The 23,529-nt window shown below is 40.3% G+C and overlaps 2 protein-coding genes across 4 annotated transcripts in view; one reads left to right on the plus strand and one right to left on the minus strand.

Moving 5' to 3' along the window:
• The first annotated feature begins 7,151 nt into the window (after window positions 1-7,151).
• On the plus strand, window positions 7,152-19,343 carry LOC310996728 (calpain-5-like). The gene is made up of 13 exons (XM_083986184.1): window positions 7,152-7,275; window positions 9,042-9,230; window positions 9,394-9,525; window positions 10,785-10,993; window positions 12,068-12,260; window positions 12,351-12,541; window positions 14,922-14,999; window positions 15,095-15,290; window positions 15,382-15,504; window positions 17,433-17,635; window positions 18,164-18,285; window positions 18,372-18,508; window positions 19,013-19,343. Exons 2-13 carry the CDS (start codon window positions 9,066-9,068, stop codon window positions 19,193-19,195), a joined length of 1,932 nt encoding a protein of 643 aa, XP_083842310.1. The 5' UTR covers window positions 7,152-7,275; window positions 9,042-9,065; the 3' UTR covers window positions 19,196-19,343.
• Window positions 19,344-19,803: 460 nt separating this feature from the next.
• Window positions 19,804-23,529, minus strand: part of LOC310997568 (serine/threonine-protein kinase PAK 3) — a 38,783-nt gene continuing 35,057 nt past the window's right edge. For all 3 annotated transcript variants that reach the window (XM_083987310.1, XM_083987311.1, XM_083987309.1), the window contains one exon: window positions 19,804-23,454. In XM_083987310.1, the coding sequence (XP_083843436.1) occupies window positions 23,365-23,454 (90 nt within the window). In that variant the 3' untranslated portion in view covers window positions 19,804-23,364. The remainder of the gene's footprint in view (window positions 23,455-23,529) is intronic.

Consider the following 23,529-nt stretch of genomic DNA (forward strand, 5'->3'; position numbering starts at 1 on the left):
CCTCTGCTGCTTTCCACCTTCACTCACAGTGCCACCTGTTGTCTAGGAGAACCACTCTTTGTCTCTTTTTAAGGCCTTAGCCGCCAGGGCTATGACACCATTTGCTGCTTGAGAATAACACACACACATTTTTTTTAAATCAGTTTCAACCACTTTTCAACAACCAACTTACTGGTGTTCAGACATGTTTCTATGTGGAGGTTTTTTTTTTTTTTTTTTTCCAAAGATCACACAGTTCACTGACCCACAGATTTCATGGTGTAAAAGTTTCACTTTGGTCTCAGACATTTTGTTGAAGGATGCACTCTGACTTCAATGTTTCAGTCACACGATTCCAAGCAGCAAATGGGTATTTTTTCGGGGTGTTAGTCAGAACTGACTCAACTTTTGTATCACTTGTACTTGTGACGTTCCTCCATGTCCCTCTGTCCTCCTGCCCCACGGTTAATGGTGTGAAAGGTTAACGGTTCCTTGTTAGAGGAAGTCTGCGAAGCCAGAGAAGGTCTTTCTAACCCGCTGTAAATACTGTGTATAGCTATCCATCATAACATCTCTGCCCAATGTCCATTGCTGTGCTTCCATAATGTCACTACAATATCGTCTAACATTTGCTCAACATAATACAGGGTATGGTCAAAATAAAAGAAGCAACCAAAATGAAGTCCCACCACAGAGGGTGAAGATGTGTGGGAAGACGATTGTTGGTCAGAGGCCCGCCTCCTCAATGAGAACTCGTGATCGCATTTAGATTTACATTAAATATTAAAAAACCGTAATTGTCTAAAACGATGCAATTTAAATTAACTACAATGAATCAATGTGTTAATGCTGTAATTGGCGTTCATCTTGTCCAATCAGACACGAGTCGGAACAAAAGCTTCTCACATAGCCCTCAGGGGAAATCTTTATGTTGGTGTTTCCTCCATTTTGACCCTCTACATAGACAGTAGGCTATACATGGTATATATAATATATACCCTCTGTGTTTTAGATTTTCACAAACCGCAGTGCATGATATTGGTGAATGATTGTGAAACTTTGGGCATGTAAAAAGCTGATTTGAAGGACCTAACAGTGCATAAAACAACCAAAGGAAAAACAATTAGGCCCTTTAAAAAAAAAAAAGGAAAAAAAGAGAAGAAAACCAACATACATGCAGTAGCTATACAGTTTTATTGATCAAGTCTAATTAATTCCCTTTCCCTTCTTCATCACAAATCGTGGTGACACTTTATGATACAATGTGTGAAATTCAAAGATAAATAAAGGTCTCAAAGCCAAAGTATGATTTTAGATAAAGAATTATAGAAAGGGGAAAATATGTAATTTTATTAGTTGTAAAACTCTTTAGATATTCTGGAGGAAACACACCTGGAGATTTATGCATGTTACTTTTAACACATCAGAATAAGGTCAACATTAAATCATGCTCATCTGAGGCAATTGGTGTCGTCAGGGCTCTAAACTTTAGTGGGATTTCTCCCGTCTTGCATGGCTCAGCATAGTTCTCAGATACAGGGGAGATGAAAACATAACGGTTGTCTAAATCCATGTGTGAGTTTTAAATTTTATAAAGTTTATTAATTTATATTAAGGGTACTCGTCTCTGATTTCTTTTCTAGTTTGAACTTGCTCACATGAGCTCTAAACACTAGTACTTTTTTCAAGCCTCTGTGTGCAACTTTCTATCGCAATATTGTCTTTTTCTGTAGTCATCACTTGCATCATGTGTCTTTACAAAACTACTGTAAGGAGTTTTCTCAGAATTTGCAGGGAATCAAACCTGAGAATCTCTAAATTGGAAAACACTGAAGCACAAAGCAGGGAGCTACTTACTCATCACAACAACAGACACTTTACTGTGTACTCGCCAGCATTACAATGCGTGACCACAATTAATATCTCAATGCTTTTATGAAGTGATTAAAAAATGCTGCAGGTGTAGCATCTTTTAAATTAACATCTATGCATTCGGATTAAAGAATAGTTTAAAAAGTTGTTTTCATTTGTGTAGAGGATGGCCTTTTTATACCCAATATCATGATAAGAAATGAACTAAAACTCAAATTTCCATGCAGTTTTTCCTTTGTGATGACGTGACGGTCTGAAAGTTGTATGTCTGAGGAGAGAGCCAGTGTCCGCCCTCTGGATAAGCTTTGAATAGCTGTTTCCATCAGCCACTTAACACTCATGACACACTACTACAAAAATATCTGGTGCTGTGATTTACACCTTTCTCCTGCAGGGAGCGCTGTTACACCAGCACAACAGCTATTAACGTCAGCTAATCCAACAGCAGGGACACCTCACTTTACCCACCATTTTGTACAAACACCCCATTTGTTGTCATTTTTCCTCAAGATATCAGTTCTGTATTAACCTTACATGCTAATAATAATGGTCTTGTTTCCTTGATTTTTTCTACAGCTTATTACTGCGCTACCGCATATTAAACATAAACAGAAAGTGTTGGTTGTCTTGTGTAAACCGGCCGCCACCATGTAAGATGGATGGTGTGAATTCATCACCCTCAGTGGTGCCTTTTTTTTTTAAGATTACTGTTGTTTGATAAAAATAAATGAAATGGGACATCAAAGGCTTGTTCTTTGTTAACGGCTGTTTGTAAAACATTTTTAAATGTCTTGAATGGGGAAGCCTCCCAACACATCTTGTTTTGTAGACTTACAGGACACTTTATCATGGTGTAAATATGCTCCCTGTTCTTTCATATGTATGCCTTTCTGATCGAATGAATGACTTTACTTTCTTGGAAATTTACAATGTCCTTTTTTAGTGGTATTTTGCAATGTCACAGTGGCTTGTTTCTGTGCTTCATTCAATGTATTAACCGGTATCCTTTTGCAATTAAAACAGTTGTATTTCACCCCTCTGGTCTGGTCTTGAAGCTTGTTTCTTACAGTCCACAACCCATTCAGTATTTCATATGCAATTCAGGCTTGTGCTGGCAACAAATAAAGGAAGTTTTTATTTTTTTATTTAACCTTTATTAAATAAAAAAATAAAAACTTCCTTTATTTGTTGAAGTTGGTGAGCATGTATGTTACACTCAGTCAGCATGTGTTACAAATCTATTGAAATGCATAAATGGGTGAAAAATGTGTGTTTAAAAATAGTGTTTAAGAGCTCACTACATCTTCATCACCATGGGAACAGGAGATGTGCCTCTCATTTTATCAGCAGTGGCCACACATGTCAAACAATAACTGATACGTTAACGTTGCTCATTTTTGAATTGTAAAGCAGGAGTAAATAATCATGCAGCCAGGAATATGATGCGTCATGCTCCTTTGTCTCGATCAGGACTTGTAACTTCTGGTTTGCATAATTCAAATTATAACATTTCTAAGCCTGTTGTATAGACAGATACTTTAGAGATGTATGTAACCATGGTTTTATTCATCTTCCTTTAAAAAAAAAAAGGAAAAAAATTGATCAAATGTCTTATTGATTAATATAAAATGTCAGTACAGATAGTTGCAGAATATTACCAGAGTATAACTGCAATATATCTTAATTTTGGCAACCAGCCCCCTCATACTGCAGACATTGTTTACCTTCATTAGTTGTGCAGCCACCCAACAGCCCCCATATCTATTGTTTGTTATGACAAGGAACAGTTCAGACGATAAGAAATCATGATCCATGAATTCACTAATGACCACTGAAAACCATTAATCTCATGATAGAACATTGTTATACAATCTAATCCAACATTGGTTATATTGAATACGTAGCGTTTAGATTTGTTGTAGCACTTCCTCTCTGGACCATGACGACATGTTTTATTGTTGAGTGTTGCTGGAGAACGCCCCCTCCTCTTCTTACTGCTACAACATCATACTGACTCACTCCTGGAGTTTGTATTCAACCGTTTGGCTCTGGCGGCCCCTGCTGCAGGACCAAAGTGTGGACACGCTGATGTTGTTTCTGAGTAACACACACAAAGACACATTTTACCTTTATGAATGTCCTGCCACCTACTGGCTACTAATGTGTGTGTCCTATAATTTGGCATTTCCTCATAAGGGGTGGTCACGTCGGCAGAGGGAGGTGAAGGGGAGCGCTGCTAAAATAAACATCCTTAACTCCACAGAAATGAACTCTGGGATTCTGCCAAAATCAAATAAAGATAAACAGGAACTATAAAATGCTATTTTAAGTTACTATCTCTCACAATGTTAATTAACCTTAAAAAGACTGTAAATGTTTGTCATGTGACCTTACAATTAAATGTCTTTCCTTCCTGGCTGTTCTTCCTGTTCTGGGTCATATGAGGTCATTGGCCTGGTTTTTAAGATGTGTAATTTTTCTGTATTCCACAGAAGTGCAGATTACATGATGTGACACTGTCATGTGAGTTGTTATCATCTTAGATGTAACAAGAAATCAACTATCTTCTTTGGTCTTTTCTTCTCTGCGTTCGAACCCTGCAGCAGTGATTTATTTGAGTTAGGATGAAATAATAAACATCCCTCAAATCATGCATTTTTCAGACATGTGGTTTTGTGCTCAGTCTGAAACAAAATCTTAACAGCTTCAGTAACCAGGTGTTGACGAAATATTTGATTTAAGAATTCATATTTGTAATTGATAAGTGATATTCAGTGAAGTGCAGTATAACAAATCTGATCAATACACAGAAAATCCTGAGCAGCTCAAGGGCAGTGTGAAATTGTTCCTGCCCTTATATTTACTTTATGCCAGAGAATGTGCCTTCATCCCCAAATACTCCAAGTTCACCTCGCATTGTCTGGATCTGTTTCATAATTCACATCTTGACGGCATTAAAGGTTCAAGTCCATCTCCTTCTGCCTCTGAGAGAAATTGTTTCCCTGTCTGCAGCCTGATAGGACAGATATTTCCCTCTGACCTGTCCGATTCTTATCATATTCAAACACAAAATCTATTATAGATAACAAAAGTGTGTCTGTGGTGATGAGGTGAGATTTAGAAAGACGACAAGAAAATAATCTAACCATGTCATGTATGAGCGTGGGAGAGATCTCTGCTGTCAGCTGTTGCTTAACACAATTAATAGCGTAAATCTCTGTTCAGATCCTCCGAGGCTTTACTGTTCCTCGACACCACAGCACTGGTCTGAGTGTCAAACACAGTGAGACTGTAACTGTGCAAGTTATTGAGCCTTAGGTGGTTCATGTAATGTAATTTCTCTATTAGCATCATCATTCAGAGCTAATTTTATTTACGACTTTCATCAGTTTATGGAATATTTAGTGTATTAGTACATTTTTGGCTTTGACTATAAAGCTAAACCAATGCTCATGGGGTGTCCAAAAAAGTAACGGCTCTTCCTCAAGGGAGCATGAATTTAATCTGTTAATGTCACATTTCATTTTAATGTTTCTTGTGTGCAAACAGATTTTTTGGGGGTGAAAGGTCGAGATGTCAACAAAATGATCATCCTCAGGAGACTGTGAGTATCCACAGCAAATGTATTACAAAATCCAGCCAGCAGCGGATGAGTTATATTTCTTGGAACAAACTGAAGCACAGGAGACCAACTAACTGACTGCTATCATCAGACTTGTTTGTATTTCATGTCATTATTCACAACGGCACTGAGACTTCATGTCATGTTTTATTCCAGCTTTTATGGTGTCACTTATGTAGTGGTGTTGTCAGCTCTGACCACTTTCTCAACTCTCGGCCTCTTTTAAAGGACCAGTGCATAAGATTTAGCAGCATCTAGGGGTGAGATTGCAGATTATAACGAACTCAATACCTTTACAGAGCAAGTGTTTGATTTGTCCATTCTGGCCTACTAATAATCATTTCAATATACTGTACTGTCCCTAGTTTTTATATCCAATAAAAAATACATCATGCAATGAAATCACTGCTTTATAAATGAATCGCAAACTTAACAACCCCTGCAATTTGCTTTTACAAACCCCATTTCCAGAAAAAATGTGGACACTTTATAAAAATGCAATACAAACTAAGATCTGTAATTTGATAGTTTACTTGAACATTAACAGGCCAAAGAAACAAAGAAAAGATGTTCAGTGTTTTCATTGACATATGTAATTCTGTTTGTTAAACATAAACACATTTAGAAATTGATGCCTGCAAATATTTTTTTTATTTCTAAAATGTTTAATTTAGTTTCTGAAAATGAGATGAACATAGACTGATGCCAGCAGGCACAGAGGCTGAGGAGGACACACGGCGTACAGTATACATTTCCATAAGGGATAGACCATTTGACCTCAGTGACCCTATGAACTTTTCCCTGTAGCCACCATCAGGCTGCGCTTCGGCTGCTCTTTAATTAACCAACGCACTGACGACTGAGTGATATCAGAAGGATTTTGGTTACATCTTTTTAAATAGATTCCCGTCATACACATTGTGACTCGATGTTTCCCCTCCCCACTCCGAAAACACAACTTTCTCATGGACTTTTGCACATATATAAACCCTCCATTGTTTTTTTCTCATTTCACTTCTAATCCAAGTGATTTAGCTGCTTTTGTTTTAGAAATTGTCTTCAGTTTCTTCATCAGCCTGTTCTGTCTTAACTCGTGCATCAGTTTACCTTATTACTGTTGGCTTCCTGTGAGCATTTTTCCTCCAGCTGCCTCTTTTGCCCTCAGTTTAAAGCTGGAATTATACGGAAAGTTTTATATCCGTCTGAGGGAGTCAAACTGCTTCTTGTGCTGCTTAAAAAGTTGAGCCCATTCTTCTGAGTTCCTGCCAGTTTGTCTTATTACCACAGTTTGCTTACAGTCTGGGGATTGCACAGGGCTTATTAGTCATGTTTATTCAAATTGATAGACCTCTGGATAACTGGGATATGTTTAGGTACACAACAACTGATTCAATAAAGATAGATGTGACGGGTGTATACAATAGGGCAAATATATTGAGAGGTTTCTTTTGTTATTATAAGAGAACAAGACAAGTTTTTGCTTGTTTCTACCTTTGCTGGGTGGTGGTGGGAGGTAGAAGGTGTTCAGTTTCAGTCTTCCCCTCCCTCCTTCGTTTTAATCACTTTGCACAACACCTCCTGCTGCAGAGAGGTGCTTGTCAGACCAGTTTGCCGGCAGTGTTTGTTTGTTCTCACAGCCAGAGGTTGAAACTCAAGAAACTGGATTTGGGTTTTTAGAAAAGTGTCACAGACAGTCTGTTTTCATGTGACGGACCTTACGACAGAAATGTGTTGACTGATTTTAACACAACACACAGGAGCTTTACAGGACTGGACTGTAAGGACAAGACATCTCGGCACAGGTGAGTGCTGCTTATACTACAAGCTCTGTTATAACTCTCACGATACTATGCTTCTTCTTTATAGTTTAGTGGAATGGACTTTGTTTGATCGATTACAATCACTTTGCAACTTGTTTATGAGACAGTTTCTCTAACATTCTTGTCTCATAACATTATGCCTGTTACTGTGCACACACTCTTATGAATGCCTCTGCAGGACAAGCTCTACACTTCTCTGTGTTAAAAGTCAGTACTAACTCCACATTAGGGTACAAATCATTTCCATTGTTTCATCCAATCTGATGTTTGTTTTCGGGCTGTGACACCACTGAAAAGACCACAACACTTTTAACACGTCCACTCTGTCCTGTCATGCAGGATGGAAATGTGTGGAATGTGAGCTGCTGTCACTTTTACACACACATAATGGTGCTTACAAAACAAATAGTGTCATACTAAATAGCGTATGAACGTTTCTACTGTACAGGCCCGTTCTTATACACTCCTGGTCCACTAAAGACGGGCAAATAACCAACCAAAAATAACCCGTCTGAGCACATTAGCCAGGAACTCTCAAACAGATAACATTCACACACATGCACGTACAGGCTCACAACGCTGGGTCTCTAACCACAGACGCACAATGTTTCGCTTTCTCTGTCTGAAAACTGGACACTAGCATGACACAATGAAGGTGTGACACTCCTTCCTCCTCAACGTCACATACAGGAGTAAAAGAATGACAGGGCAGAAATCAAGTCCATTGTAAAATGGGACAAACAGTTTGGGTGTGGCTTTAACAATGCACAGGCATATAGAGGCCGCTGTGTGTGTGTGGGAGGGGCGATATAGACCTGGAAACTTCCTCAGTGTGGAGCAGTGTCTGAAAGGTGCATGCGGTGAGAATTTACTGTTTCTATTACACTTTAGTTTTCTTCTCCTCTCTGAATTATACACTGATTGTGCTAATGTTTCAACACGCTCTCACGGTTCCAGACATTTTATTACTTAACATTTGACTTCTGTGGCAACACTGGGAGCTTCTTATGAAGAAGAAACGTAATGTCCATTGAGAACTTCTGGAGTAAATTAAATTTGGTTCACTTTAATGGGTTATTCTTGGCAAAAATAGAGTATCAAGATGTATCCAAAACAATTGATTCAGATTAAACCATCTTGAAGGGTCAGTGTGGGTCGGACAAAGGGTTGAGGGTTAAAATATCATCATTCCCCTGAGAGTACAGCTGTGTTATCCATCGCTGACAGTCATGAATACGATAATCCTTCTGGCCTTGTTCTTGAAATACTTGACAGTTTAAGTTAATGAAGTGCACTCCCTTGTACATAGCAGCCTTTGTTGTCTGTTGTTAGCATACAATTAATGTAATTTATTTATTTTTTCCATCTGTCAGGATGGATTAAAGGTCTGTCTAGTGAGATTCTTCTATTAATTTAGGTTTGAGTCTTCGGGTTCGTTCTATAGAAACTCTGTTCACACCCTCATGTTGACCTAAGTTTAATGCCTCTTTTTGTGTGTTTTTTGTTGTAAAAAAACAAAACATTTTATATCTTACACTGTAGGCTCATCAGTAAACCCAGACTGTCCACAGGGACTCTCAGGGTCAAAGGGCAGTCTGCTGGTGATGTGGGAATGAAGTAGTGCAGAGATTTATAGAAAGTATTGCAACAGACTTTGCCCAGAAATGCTCACTGACAGAGGTCACTGCTATCAAACACTACTGTATATAAAGTCTGGAAACCGTCTGGTGTGTGTCATTGATCTGCAGCTGTGAATCTTTACCATCTGGACCATGTTCTCCTCCGCTGCCCCGTACAAGAACCAGCACTACGCCGAGCTGAGGAGGAGCTGCATCCAGGACAAGAAGCTGTTTGAGGACCCAGAATTTCCAGCCACTGATGCATCGCTGTTTTTTCGGAAACCGCCCCCAGGTGTAGTGGTGTGGAAACGCCCCGGGGTGAGTGATTCATCTGTGGTAGCAATCCATCACTTGCATCCATACAGGAATGCATATTGCTGAATTGTAAAAACGGATACATCCTGAAACACTGCTCTATTGGCTTGTTTTTGTCTTACTTGTCTTCATATCTTTAAGAATATACTTCACCCTTCTCTTGCAGGAGATCACAGATGAGCCCCATCTGTTTGTGGAGGGCATCAGCTCCCATGACCTGAACCAGGGAGTTGTGGGGAACTGCTGGTTTGTTGCTGCCTGCTCCTGTCTGGCTTTGAAGCCAAACCTCTGGAAGAAGGTGAATTAACTTTATTTATTTACTCTACTGTGAGTAAATTGGCTTGTTTGCTGTTGGATACCAAATAAAAGGTTAGAGCTGCTGTAACGCTGATCCAAACAGGTCAAACTGCAGCTATAGAGCAGGAGTGTGGTGAAGGATTTTGGGCTTCAAACATTTTACCAGCTGATACACAACTCAAATCTGTATGTTTCAAGAATTCACCTCGGGGGTTTAACTCCTGATTTAGAGCAAAAACACATTCCTCTGACCAAATAACTCAAAACTATGTGTCAAATAATTATCTTTTATTGTATAAATTGTGACAAGTCATTTCTGTTAGTTGACTATAAAGGTGAATAATATTATGCCAACAGTGTGTGAAATTTGAGGAAGAGAAACTAGAGAACCGACCACTGAAGAATTAAATGTCAGCCGCAGGTTTTTTCCCTTCTGTTCAGGGGCCTGATCAAGCAGATTGTAACTGTTAGAGCCAGACTGAGTCATTGGAAACTGTCCACATATTTGTGGTGTTTTGATCCTTTTGGTTAAAAGTTCCTAAAGTGGCTTATTAACTAGAAGAAATAAACTTAAGCATCCAGTACTTGTTTACGGTACGATGAACTTTATGCAAGAAGGCCATCAACACAAAGTTGCTAAAGCCACAAATACCTTCAACTGATGACTGGATTAATATTCCATATTCTGGAAAGATTTGTGTTCCTTCACCCTACTATTTGACCGCCTGTCAAATATTTTTATGGTTTTCTGTCAAATTATTGCCTGAAAATAGGATTGATGCCTCCTAAACTACACATAACTATTTTAACAGAAATCCTGATTGAAATTTTAGATGTTTTTATGTAAATTAGACCATAAAAGTCCAAAATAAAGTGTAAAAGTTGATTGAAAAAGGTGTAATGTAATTTTATACCTAATGTTTTGTAAAGGCTCGAGCCAGTTTTGACCTTTTAGGCCAGGTTGCAATGGCCGACAGGAAGACAACGCAAAGGTTACATAACAGGGCATTTGTAAAATCATGAGAAAAAATATAACATACATCTCTTTCCCTGATAATAATAATATATTATTATTATTATAATTGTAAAGATTATTATTATTATCATTATTATAACATAACGTACAGAATGTCTCAGTGGATTAATGTTGCTGCTGTCAGTGACTAAACATCCGGAGACATGTGTCATTTCATTTACAGTAACTTCCATTGAAAATGACTCATACTGATGATATTTGTTGCATTGTGTTTGTGACTCCAGGTCATTCCTGACTGGACGGACCAGGAGTGGGATCCCAAACACCCGGAGAGCTACGCGGGAATCTTTCACTTTCAGTTCTGGATCTTTGGAGAGTGGATAGACGTGGTGGTGGACGACCGGCTGCCTACGATCAACGGAGAACTCATCTACTGTCACTCAAAACACAACAATGAATTCTGGAGCGCCCTGTTGGAGAAGGCCTACGCTAAGTTAGTGCACTTAGACCAGCTTGTTCCCCATTCAGATATTGTTTTCTATCTCCTTTCACATACTTAACCCTCTATGGTACGCACTATGATGCCAGTGGGGAAAAAAATGTTTGGAGTGTTTTTATGTCTCAAAATAGACTAAATAAACATAATCTAAAGAAATTTTTAAAAATTATTTATTTTTGGAAGTTTTTGGGGTTTGTTGCTTGTAGGCAACATTGTACTATTACGGTTCGTCATATACTGTATTAGAAACAGCAGTCTCTGTAGACTTTCACCTTCACTGGCCTCATCCTCATCCCAATTCTCATTCTCATCTTCCTCATCATCATCATAATAGCCTGATGTTTACATTACTGCATTCAAAATAAAATTTATTAAGGATAAAAAACTAAATTATGATGAATTATATGTTTTTGAACATTATATTTACACCTAAACACACACTACCATAGTCTCATAATGCAATATTGATTCCATAATGGTCCAGTGTTGCCTCAAGGCAACGTTGCAATTTTCTATAATGGTACGTTGTTGCTTTCGGGCAACAGGTGCATTTTAACAAGTTTCTATTATTTAATAAGTAAATAAATTGCATGGAACTATTAAAAATTAAACTTTACTAATCTATTAGTGTAAATATATTTTTTTCCAGATGAAAAAGGGCCAGGAAGTTATGTTTTCAGACCGTTTTAGTGGAGCAAAATGTCAAACCTGTTTCCTTTGAAAAGGTCTGCAAAAAAGGGTTTCAGTATGGCTTCTTGAAAGTCATGTGATAAATTAAAGCATTGTTATTGGTTCTCTAAGGTCTCCTCTCTTTTTTAAAGTATTACAGCATTAAATGGGATGAATTGTGGAGATGTGACAGGCCAAAAAGTGGTATGTTGCCTGAGGGCAACAAGGTACCATAGAGGGTTAACTCCACAACACTGATAACAACAGTACATTTGCAATACATAATGAATGAAACTTTTTTTTTTTTTTTGATATGTCAGTTTTCTTAAGGATTATACACTTTTTATTTTCATATCTCTGTAACAAATTCAACCTGTGACTAAACTTGGGATTGTCCAGGCTGTCTGGCTGCTACGAGTCCCTGGAGGGGGGAAACACTGGCGACGCTGTGGTGGATTTCAGTGGAGCTGTGGCTGAAGCCATCAACCTGGAAGTCGGGGCCTTCCATGCAGACCAGAAAAAGCAAGACCAGCTGTTTGAGGATCTACTAAAAGTCTATGACCGTGGAGGGATCATAAGCTGCTCCATTAAGGTTTGTTCTGTTCCCGACTGTTCACGTCTGTGTCTCTTTACTTAAGAATACTTGGCTGATGCAAACTACTTGTTTTTACAATTTCTTCAGGCACAGCCCCATGAAATTGAGAACAGAATGGCAAACGGGCTGGTGAAAGGCCATGCATACTCTGTGACTGCAGTGAAGAAAGTGCGCCTTGGTCACGGGCTGCTGGCCTACTTCAAGAACGAAACCATCCCTCTGATCCGCATGAGGAACCCCTGGGGCAAGATCGAGTGGAAAGGAGCGTGGAGTGACAGGTGAGAGGTCGTTATGGTTCATTTGTTAGGCTTGTTTTTGTTTTGTTTATATTGCAGTTGATAAAATTGCAAAAATAGGTTCTGACCAAAGGAAGAAGTGATGAAGTCACCTTGGTAGTGCATGATAAGTTAGATTTATCTCACCATATTTTAGTGAAATATACTGAGCATATTAAGGGGCAGCAGAAATGTGGACACTGCTTGTGAAGTTGTATTCTTTCGAGTGACCAACATTGACTGCGTTTACATGCACTTCAGTACCCCGATTTCAATCGGGTTTTTTAAGTACCCCGATTATTGATCAAATTCGGGGTATGGTGTTTACATGAAGTTAGAGAACCCCGGTTATTCAGTATCCCTGTTTACATGATAAATACAGTATCCCGGTTTCTGATTACTGCGTCTTACGTGCGTATGTGTGTTTCATTCATGTTTATTATTTACAACAGGAAGCGCAACTACTAGGAAATATGTAGGTCCGAAAATTTACAAATTAAAAATGCTGCCATAACTTAATAAAAGAAAGGTAAATTCAATGCAGACTGATCGGTCCATTGTAAAACATGCATTTATTGATGTAAAAGTGGTGATTTCTGTACACACGTTAGGCGACAGAGCCTGCAGGCAGCACTGCTCCTCCAATACACACATCATGAAGCTTCACTTTTCATTCAAACAAACTAAGGCAACTGCCACAATTATTAGATTTCATCAATGAAACCAGCATTTATCTCCTAAAAATAATATAATCAGCCGGCAGTAAACATCTAAAAACCTACGGGTAAGTTAATTAACGACCGTCTTCTCCGCCGGGGTGACGGAGTAGTCTGGCCGGCTGAGCACGTCAGGAGACGGGGTTGCTGCCTCTGTGATGTCCCGGTCACAGCTCACACACGGGGAGCTTCACTCCTCCGAAAAACGTCGTAGCAAACTTGTAAACAGCCGTCGTTTGGATAAACCGGCCGCACATTGGGATCTAAACAGTTACTTTCTCGCATGAAAAAAACTAACAAAAAAACTTAATAGTCTCCTCATCGCTCCAAAATGCGCTCTTGTTGTCGCCGCCATTTTGTTACGTAACGTATCTATGGTAACGGTTACGTCAGCTGGCTGAGCAGCTTTCAGATATCGGGGTACTGTGTTTACATGCTCCAGTAGCCTGATTTCTTTCGGAGTTCTCCGGGCAGCAAAATCGGGTTTCTCAAAATCGGGATATGAGCTTATCCCGATTTCTGGAATCGGGAAATGGTGTTTACATGCGCAAACACAAATTCGGGGTACTTAAAAAACCCGATTGAAATCGGGGTACTGAAGTGCATGTAAACGCAGTCAATGTGGTTTTTGTTTGGATTCAAACACATAGACTGTAAAAAGAATGGACGTAGCGTCCGTGATGTCACCCATTGGTTTGGGGGAGTCTGTTTTGTGCCGCTACTACGGGGGTTTGAGCCGCGCCATGTTGGATTCTACTTGCCATATTTGGAGCGGTGCGGCCGTTGGCCGGCCGAGAGCCCGCCCACTGGCCTCGTAGCAGCGGTCGCCGGACCTGTCACTCAACGGTTCTGCGCCCTGATTGGCCAGAACTTTAACCCTAATAATAGTAAAACGGTAGAGTTTAAAAAAAATTCACCCCCCTCAGAGTGTGTGCGGGGGTAGAAACTATCGATTGAGACCAAAAAAATAAAATGTACCAGGCTGTAAATATGTTTTTTTAAGCTGTAAAATCGGCTATTTTAACATGGGGCTCGATTGGAGTTGCTCCCTTCTGGAGCCAGCCCCCAGCGACAGCCGAGGGGATTGCAGCTTTTTGAATGCGGAAGTGGGCTTCACTTCTCAGACCGACAACTGCCCCCTTGTTCAAACATTGAAAGTACTTATTTGTATCCAGGGGCGTTTCATACTGCATGTGCATTAAACATTTTCTCTGCTTTATAAAAGGCAGGTGATCAAGAAGGCCACTTCCATTCAGGAGTGCGTAGATCACCCCCTTCAGACCGAGTTTAAACTGTTACCTTCAGGTCGGAGGTTAAGGGTGCCTTCTATCAGGACAAATAGATATAGGTCTTCATTTGTTCCTTCTGCTATCATAATGTTGAACAGTGTTAAACAGTGAGATAATTGACCACACAGTCTGTTCTATCTCACCTCGTTTGAATGCACTTGAATGCACTTTGTCTCGGAATGCACTTGAAAATGAATTACTCTGCCCACTATGTGTTGTTATATGTGCTGTTTTTCTTAACAGAGGTTGATTGTTCTGTGTGTGTTTTATGTGTATTTATGGGTATTGGATGTTTATATGTGTTTTGGACCTCCTGGCTGCAAATCAATTTCCCAACAGGGACAATAAAGAACTTTGAACTTTGCTGTTGTTTGTTAGCTCCGAGGAATGGTCAAAGGTTGGTGATATGGAGAGAGGAAACCTCGGCATCGTAGTGGAGGACGATGGAGAGTTCTGGTGAGTGACTAAGTTTCCTGGATTTGAATGGTCCACCTGTGGAGTTTATCTCCTCCTCGATAGTGTAATCACACGTGTCCTGTTTGCATCCGCAGGATGTCGTTCACAGACTGGTGCAAGTTCTTCACAGATGCAGATGTTTGCCGTCTTATCAACACTTCCCACATCAGTATCCACAAGACCTGGAGCGAGGTCGTGCACTTCGGGAGCTGGACCAAAAATGCAGAGCCGATGTTGAACCGCTGCGGAGGCTGTGCTAACCACAAGCAAACATTCCTGCAGAACCCACAGGTGCAGCACCCTCCTCACATCACCTGTGCTCATGCACACACGCACACGCACACACACCTGTATATTCACTCCTTTTCCACCTCTTTTGCAGTATTTGTTCGACGTTACAAAGGAGGTTGATGAAGTCCTGATCTCCCTGCAACAGAGAGACATGAAGATCCACAGAAAAGTTGGTCAAGGAGAGAATCTAACCATCGGGTTCGGTGTCTTCAAGGTAACATAAAACTTTCACTGCGCTGTATTGATCAAATGAACAGTTAATGAGTGAATAACTGCATAATACTGTAAGCACCAAAAGACCAAATGAGAGGTTCAGACAGACAGTATTGGAAGGGTCTGTGAAACATTGCACAAAGTTCAGGGTGAGACAGAGTGTGATGCTGAGTTCATCACAGAGGAAACGCTGTTTGTCTGGGATGAGGTCGTTAGTCAAAAGTTAGTTTATTTTGGGGGAATATGGGGTCATTTCATCACATTTTGGCTTTCACTTGACTTCTCCGCTCCCTCGTTGAGCCAACACTGAAGACTTTGGTGTTTCTTATGACAGGCAGACATTACTCGATCGGTTTATCTGAACCAAAACAGACCATTTAGCAAGTGGTGAAATCATACATGATTAAACACAAAGAATGCACATACTTCAGCTAAATGTTACAAGCTGAGAACAAATACATTTGGGACTCTTTTTTCTTTTTTCTGAGCTTTCCGTAAGGTGCAGACTGTTCAGCAGCCTGTGCTGATTAGTGCTTGTGCAGCCAAAATAAAAATGTCATGTAATTTGGTGGTTGCCGGAGATTTAAAAAAAAAAAAAAAAAAAGCCATTCATTTACATTCCTTCTGAGTTTAAATACTGAAGATCTATGAAACAACAACCTCAATTAAAGATTAAAAAAGCACAACATGTTTATAGGTAGGATCAGGTCAAGTACAACAGAGAACAACACTCATGAAGGCTCGTTAAATCAGATGTTTTCAGAGGAGGTTTTAACTGATTATTTAACTACACAGGTAATTCAGACCTTGAAACAGCAGTGAAATATGCCAAACTAGATTTTATCATGTACAGGGATTAGATTGCTGCATTCACATGAGGCCATGTCACTGTAAGCTGCAAAACTGACATCACATTTCCCGTATTTGCTACAGTAGATCTGGCAAAGTTCACTCTCTACACTGTTTTATCTTGGCGACAGAAGTTCTGCCAGAGGGATAAATACCAGGCAGCAAAAAACGCCGGTGCCACAAGACACAGGGACAGTGATTATAAATAGTGCTGAGTGCAAGCAGCCTGTTGACCGGCTGTGAGCTTGAAACCTTAACCTGAATTTAACCCTTGTCATCTATGGTCATTGTTGAAGAGATGCATCCTCCTCCTTTATGTGATGGAGCCCAGACAACTCTGTTTTATGTTGCCGTCCACGACTCATTGTGTCCCCTGTAAAAAAGAAGTCTTATAATCATTAATGGTTATTTATCAAATTACAAATTCAAAGACAAAATAAATGTGTCAGAGAATCTCTTAACGTGCCCCTGCAACCTTTTAATGCCTTGAGGAGGAGGATTATTATGTTCATACAGTACTGCATGAAGAATGTGCAGTTTAACCCTGAAGCTTGTCCAGTCACTGCCACCTTGATCACTAATTTTACCAGTAAAATAACCCAATCACTCTAAAACGTATAGAAACACTGAAATAATATATTAAATATGTTAAATATAGAAACATAAATTAAACTTCCATTCATTATTTTTCCACCAGGGGGCAGAAGAAACAGTGAAGGCAGAAAACAGCAACTTATGAATCCACTATAGATGCTATTAAAACCCTTTAACTGTGATATTGTGTATATGTGTGTGCTGTGTGCCATAAACAGCATTTTGAGGAGAGTTGATTTCAGATTTCATTTTGAGTAACAGTCAAAAATTAACCTTTGTATCAGCACTCACGGCCTGAACTGGTCTGACCACAATGGTTGTGTGTTTATATCAAATATGAATTATCCCAATGAACCAGAGTTTACATTGGCAACACATAACCAGGATACAGTAACACATAAGAAAAAACCTGATTTTCAACCTGATGAGTGAGGAAGATGAACTCTTTGAACACCAAATAAAGTTCAGACTGTTTCCCTCTTCCAGGTGGAGCTTAACAGAAAATACCGGATGCATGACATCCTTACTCAACCGTGTGTGGCCACATCCACCTACATCAATGCCCGGACAGTGTTTATGAGAAGCATGCTGCCGCAGGGCCGCTACGTCATCATCCCCACCACCTTCAAGCCCCAGACGCTGGGGGACTACATGCTTCGGGTTTTCACTGATGTGGACTCGGGGTGCAGGTACGTAGGCCTACGAATGTGGTGACGCTGTGCAGCTGAGTCAGTGTGAATCAGCAGTGTGGCCGTGCTTCATGTTGCCAGACAGAAATGTAATGTTGTGAGTGTTGTTTTACAATTATCAGGTCTTAGGAGACACTTCTGGGAAAGTGGGAACATGCTGTTTATTTCAGACATGGATCATTTCCATGAAAAGCACACAAACAAATGGTTTGGGAGTGCAGACTATAAAATGTACCCGTAATGGATGTCAGTCTATAAACATTACTCTCCCACTGTTTTTACTGGCTAAAGTTTCTACATTAACTATTTTTCCTTTGTCTCTGACACTCTTGTTGGCAAATCTTAACGCAGGATCATCATGATTGCTCATAAACAAGGCCGTCCAAACTGTCAAGTCCAACTAGTGTTGTGTCTGTGAAACAGGACATGATGTCACAGTGTTTTCCAGTCTTTCCGTGTGATTTTCCAACTGCATTCTCTAAGAGGGAGTGTCAAACTCGGTCCTTTTATTCTCCTCGATTCTCACAGGGAGCTGACGCAGGACAAACCAAAAGTGAGATGCTGGAGTTCGTTCCTGGGATACCCACAAGTGGTGACTCACATCTACGTCCATGGAGCAGAGCAGCTGCAGAACCAGGACAGCACAGGAGGTTAACGGATGTCCATAAAGCTAGAAATGTCCTTATTCCAGCAGTGTGTGGTCCACTGAAACAAATCTTCATATATTTCCATACAGGTGCAGACCCCTACGTGATCATATACTGTGAGGGCCGTTCGGTCAGGTCCCCCATTAAGGCCGACACCTTGGAGCCAGAATTTGCAGTCAGCGGCATTTTCTACAGGAAGAAGCCCAGAAAGCCCATAACTGTGGAGGTAAGAAGGCACATGTCTGGTCCTGAGGACTGGACGATGAGCAAAATACCCTGTAATCCAGTGATGAAGTTTCCCAGATGTTTTACACTGAGACCCTGATGAAATCTGGACTGGATATGTTCACGGCTTTCGTAAGAAAAAATATTTTTTAAAAATCCCCAGATCATTGCAGGGACCTTAAAAGGATATGACTGGATTCTTGGGGTTTTGGCAACAGTGTGAGAGGTTGTTAGTCATTTTCCTGTGGAACCCATGTATCCCCAAAATGGAAAATTTACTCTTAGAAAAACAACTTAATTTAAGTTACTGTAAATAAGACTTTGTTTTTGATTACTTTCCCTAATATGCTTATTTTTTTATATTTGATCATTATATTTTGATATTTATAATGGCTGTTATTATTTGGCTGTATTTGAGAGCACAGGATCATCATGTTCGCCACATGATCACAACCCTTTGACAACTGTATCATCCTGATAATCAAACCTGACTGGTCGTCCTCAGGTGTGGAACAGTAACGCTGTGAAGGACGAGTTCATGGGCCAGATAGTGCTGTCCGGGCTGGTGAAGGACTCCACTGACCCACAGAGGCTTCAGCTGAGGAAGCAAGGTCGGCAAATGGCTGACGAGATGCCAGGGAGCATCGGCGTGAGGATCATCACTGCCACTCAGCTGACGGCCATGTGACCTCCCCAGTGACCCCAGAGACAGCTGAGTCATTGTCAGTGCTGAACTGTGTGTTGTGAACTTACTCGACACCGAAGCACTAAAACCACCAGAAGTACGACCTGTTTTAGGACACTATTGGACAGACTGAATGTCACTTCCTGATTGTTTTTTCTTATCAAATGCCTCATCTTTTCTTGTATCAATTTTAAAATTTACTTTTGTATAACTTATACAACTTTTTATATTGATGTTTTTGGCAATTTGCTTATGAAGAAATTATTCACCTTATTTTTTTACACTACAGATAACATGACAGTAAATTGTCATTTAAGTCTTATATTATTATACAATGATCATATCCATAGCCTTTATATGATTCATGATTATCTAGACAATATAGTATATCCATACTGTATATGTATTCAAATTATTCACCATCTGTCTCTGTAATTCCTTACTTCATATCATTCTCATCCAAGTTGCAATAAATTCAACCTAAAACTCATTTTAGTCAACAAACATTGTCACAACTCTGGTTTTCTTCCTCTTTTTATTTCAGTCCAGTTCCCAAACTGCAATATTTTGTTTTTTTGTTGTTTTTTTTTACACTCAAGACACAGCCATGCACAATTCAAAGTTCAAAAAGTCTATTGCTTCAACCACAATTAAAAATAGTTTATCCAAAACCTCATTTCCCCGTCAATCATTTGTCCTTTTTCAAAGATGGGGAAGGGCCTGCTGAGGTATGCCAGATGGATCAGCAGTTTTACAAAGCTAGACAATAATAAGAGTAATAATAATAATAATAATAATGATAATAATTTAAAAAGTAACATTTTTTGTCTTTGTTCCATTCTCTTGATACACATTAATAGAGGAATTTTCACACCACGTGTACAGGTTTACACATTCAGAAGATAGGAATGTACAGGCGCAACCACAGAAAAGGGGCACGTCAGCGGTGTCTCTTGTCCCGAAATTCACCTTTGTGCTCATAGTTCAGACCTGTACATGGGGCAGAGGCCAAACGTCCCAGGGCCGACGAAGCTTCCTGACAGGCCACCCACACCTACCGCACACACACATACATGTACTAACACTCAGCAGTGGTACTCAGGACAGACTGTGTGGGCCCGCACACAGAGTGCTGCATTCATCGGCTCTCTGTCCAGATGAAGGAGTGTCCGATAAAAGCCCAAACAGGAGAGCTGGACCCAGGAGTGCAGAGACGGCGTGTGTTGTTTGTTTTTCTCTTTTTGATTTCCAGGGCGCAGAACATTTATTGATACATACCATAGAGCAACCTGAATATTGTCATTTTAAGTTACATAATTCTGAAAAAAGGGTGGTTTTCCCGTCATATTTACATACATACATACATATCCTAACAATCTTAACCTATTTGAAGATGAGATACAGTGTATAGTTTGTTTTACATGCATGAGTTCTGTTGCATCCTCCTGTCTAACATGACTCCTTCATCTTCTGTACATTTGCTGTACAATGGAGGTACAATGTGACTAAGCAGCTACCCTGCACCTCAAAGTCAAGGTGGACAACACGAGTGAGGCATCTTCTAGTGCAGATTGAGGTAGCCCCCTAACACACACACATGCACACACACAAGCACACACACACACACTCACACACACGGGGATGCTACATGGGAAATGCCTGACAAAGCTACCAGATACCGACACAAAGTAGATAACCTCTGTACAGGAATGAGTTTAAACGCTAAACCAGGTATGGAGGGAATGTGAGGAAACGATATGAACCTCTACCACAGTTTCTGTTTTCAGTGCTCAAGGTACAATCATGAAATGGCACTCACTACTTTGCTCAGTGGAAAAACATTCCCCCTCTCTAATCTGCCACACATCCAAAAAAAAAGTCACCACAAACATGTAGATCACATGAGAAAAGTCACATAAGACACCATTTAAAAGACAAAAGGACACTGAAGCATGAATGAGCAGCACTGAAATACCAAAGGAGGGAGGGGGGGGAACAGGTGGTTGAGGAGGAGGACGGCTGGTGTCCTGTACCTTATTTGACATGAATGCTGTTGAACATTTAGCGTGTTCACCTGGAAAGGGAAAGATAAGGCCAGGATTTGTTCTGGCACAGTCACAGTCTAAGATCACGAGATGTACTAATGCCCCATGCTACTCAGCAACAACTGAAACAACCTCTTATACTGTATTTCTGCTCATAGATGTCTCTTCAGTCGGTGGACAAATTTCCATGTCTTGTTGCAGACCATTGTGGACTGAACCCATTTATATACAGCGTATTTTATATTTGCAGTGTTTTTCATTAAAGGGCATCTTGTTACTTCCTGCCTAAGTTTAAAAGGACACAAGGATGCTTGGGACACTGTGGGAAACTGTAATGAATGTGGCACTGGACGTCCATCTCACTGTAGCTAAATGATTACACAACCTTCTGCCACTGTCACACAAAAAAGAGCTCATCTGAAATTTGGGGTTTTTAGTATTACACACTGTCTACTGTGTGTCAGCACTTAAAAAAGAAAATCCATCGTCAGATACAAATATTTAAATGGAAACATTTATATCTTTGTTCAGTCAAGTATTTGTCTTTCCTTCTATTTCACATTTAACCATCAGAAGAAGAAAGAAAAAAAAGAAGGCCTGAACTTTAAGTAAGATAATTGTGAAATGTCTACCTAATTCTGATTTATTTACAACATGGTACAATATCAAAAGAAAAAGACAACCACAAATACTAATATGGATAATCCCATTGGAGATGCTTGTACACGTTGAATGCCGTAGTAAGTGGACATGCATTTTTAATTGATCTGACTCAATAGCAGATAAAGGAAACTGACTGTGTAGATGCACTATTATAACCTGTAGTTATACTAAACATTTGTGTCCCATGGATACACAGAGGTTATGATGTGAAATGTTGATTTAAGTATGTGACAGGTGATCTTTCAGTCAGTGTAATCACAAGTCTGTCACTACATTACAAACATGAATTGAATATGTAACACTTTCATCCTGAAAATGATAAGAAATGATGTACTGTATATCTAAAATGTTGTATTTGCATGTGTGATGTGTTAATTTTTTGTAGGGAAACTCGGCACCAAGAGTTTTTCAGTATTTGAAACAGTCAGAGCATTAAACCTGATAGCATGTAACCAGTTTTGGAAAGAGCAGAAATCAGTTAATGAAGTGCAGGTAACCTTCATGACAGATTTCTATGACAGAGACCGTCTGAACTGAGTCAGCTCAAATGAAAAAGAGACCCGTATCTCTTCACTGACATGAAGCAGATTACTGAAGGATGTTTAAAGCTGGCATAGGTCATGTGAAATTATTCCTGACTTTTTTTCCCCTGTAGCTGCACCCCTACACACACCCATACACACACACACACACACACACGCACACACACACACACGCACACACACATACACAAATCCACCACCTTGAGACATGAAGATCTGCAGACGAGCAGCAGTGTTTCTGCACAGAGCCATGGTCATGCAGGCAAAGGTTGGGTCCAGGGTCACTCTCTCACATCAGCTGGTCACTGCAGGTGCAGATGTGGCCTGATCGAGCTCCGTGGAGGGAGTAGAGGAAAGAAAACCAAGCCTAGAGCTGGCCAGGGAAGGAATCAGGGAGGGGCTCCTCAGTTTTGTTAGTTCCTCCTCTTCACCACTGAAGTTTCTTCTCAAACTGACCACACGCTTTCTTTCTTTTCGATTTTTTTCCACCCTATTTTTTGAGGTGTGTTTGGGGAGTGACTGTCTCCCAAACATAGACATATGACACAAAGAGATGTGCACAGTTTGCACACACGCACATACACGCGCCCAGACATACACACACACACACACACACACACACACACACACACACACACACTTGTGATGGACTGCTCTACATGTACAGAGTGCTGGAGAAGTAAACGAAGAGGCAAGGTCTTTTCAGCAGCATGGGCCGAGAGGCTGCAAGGCCAGATGTCCGTCCTACATATGAGGCCTGGGGGTCTTTTGTCCTTGTGCTGTCACTGTAAGTCACATAAACCCCCCTCCTTGTGCTGTCACTGTCACGTCACCCACCAAACCATACACCCAAGTCCCTGCCCCCACGAACGCACACAACACAGGCAGGGCTCCAGCCTCGGGTGCGGACAGAGGGCACTCCCTAGCGACTGCTGTTCTTTATGGCTTCCTTAGCGGCTACAATCAGAGGCGTCAGGCTGGATAGAGGCTTCGCCAGCTTGAGGAAGGAATGCTGCAGAGGACAAAGAGGAGATGCAGAGAGACAGATTTAGAGCTAGAAAAAAGTTAACGTTTTGAGCAGATGTTG

The sequence above is a fragment of the Trachurus trachurus genome, assembly GCF_905171665.1.
Source record: "Trachurus trachurus genome assembly, chromosome: 14".
NCBI classification, from domain to species: domain Eukaryota; kingdom Metazoa; phylum Chordata; class Actinopteri; order Carangiformes; family Carangidae; genus Trachurus; species Trachurus trachurus.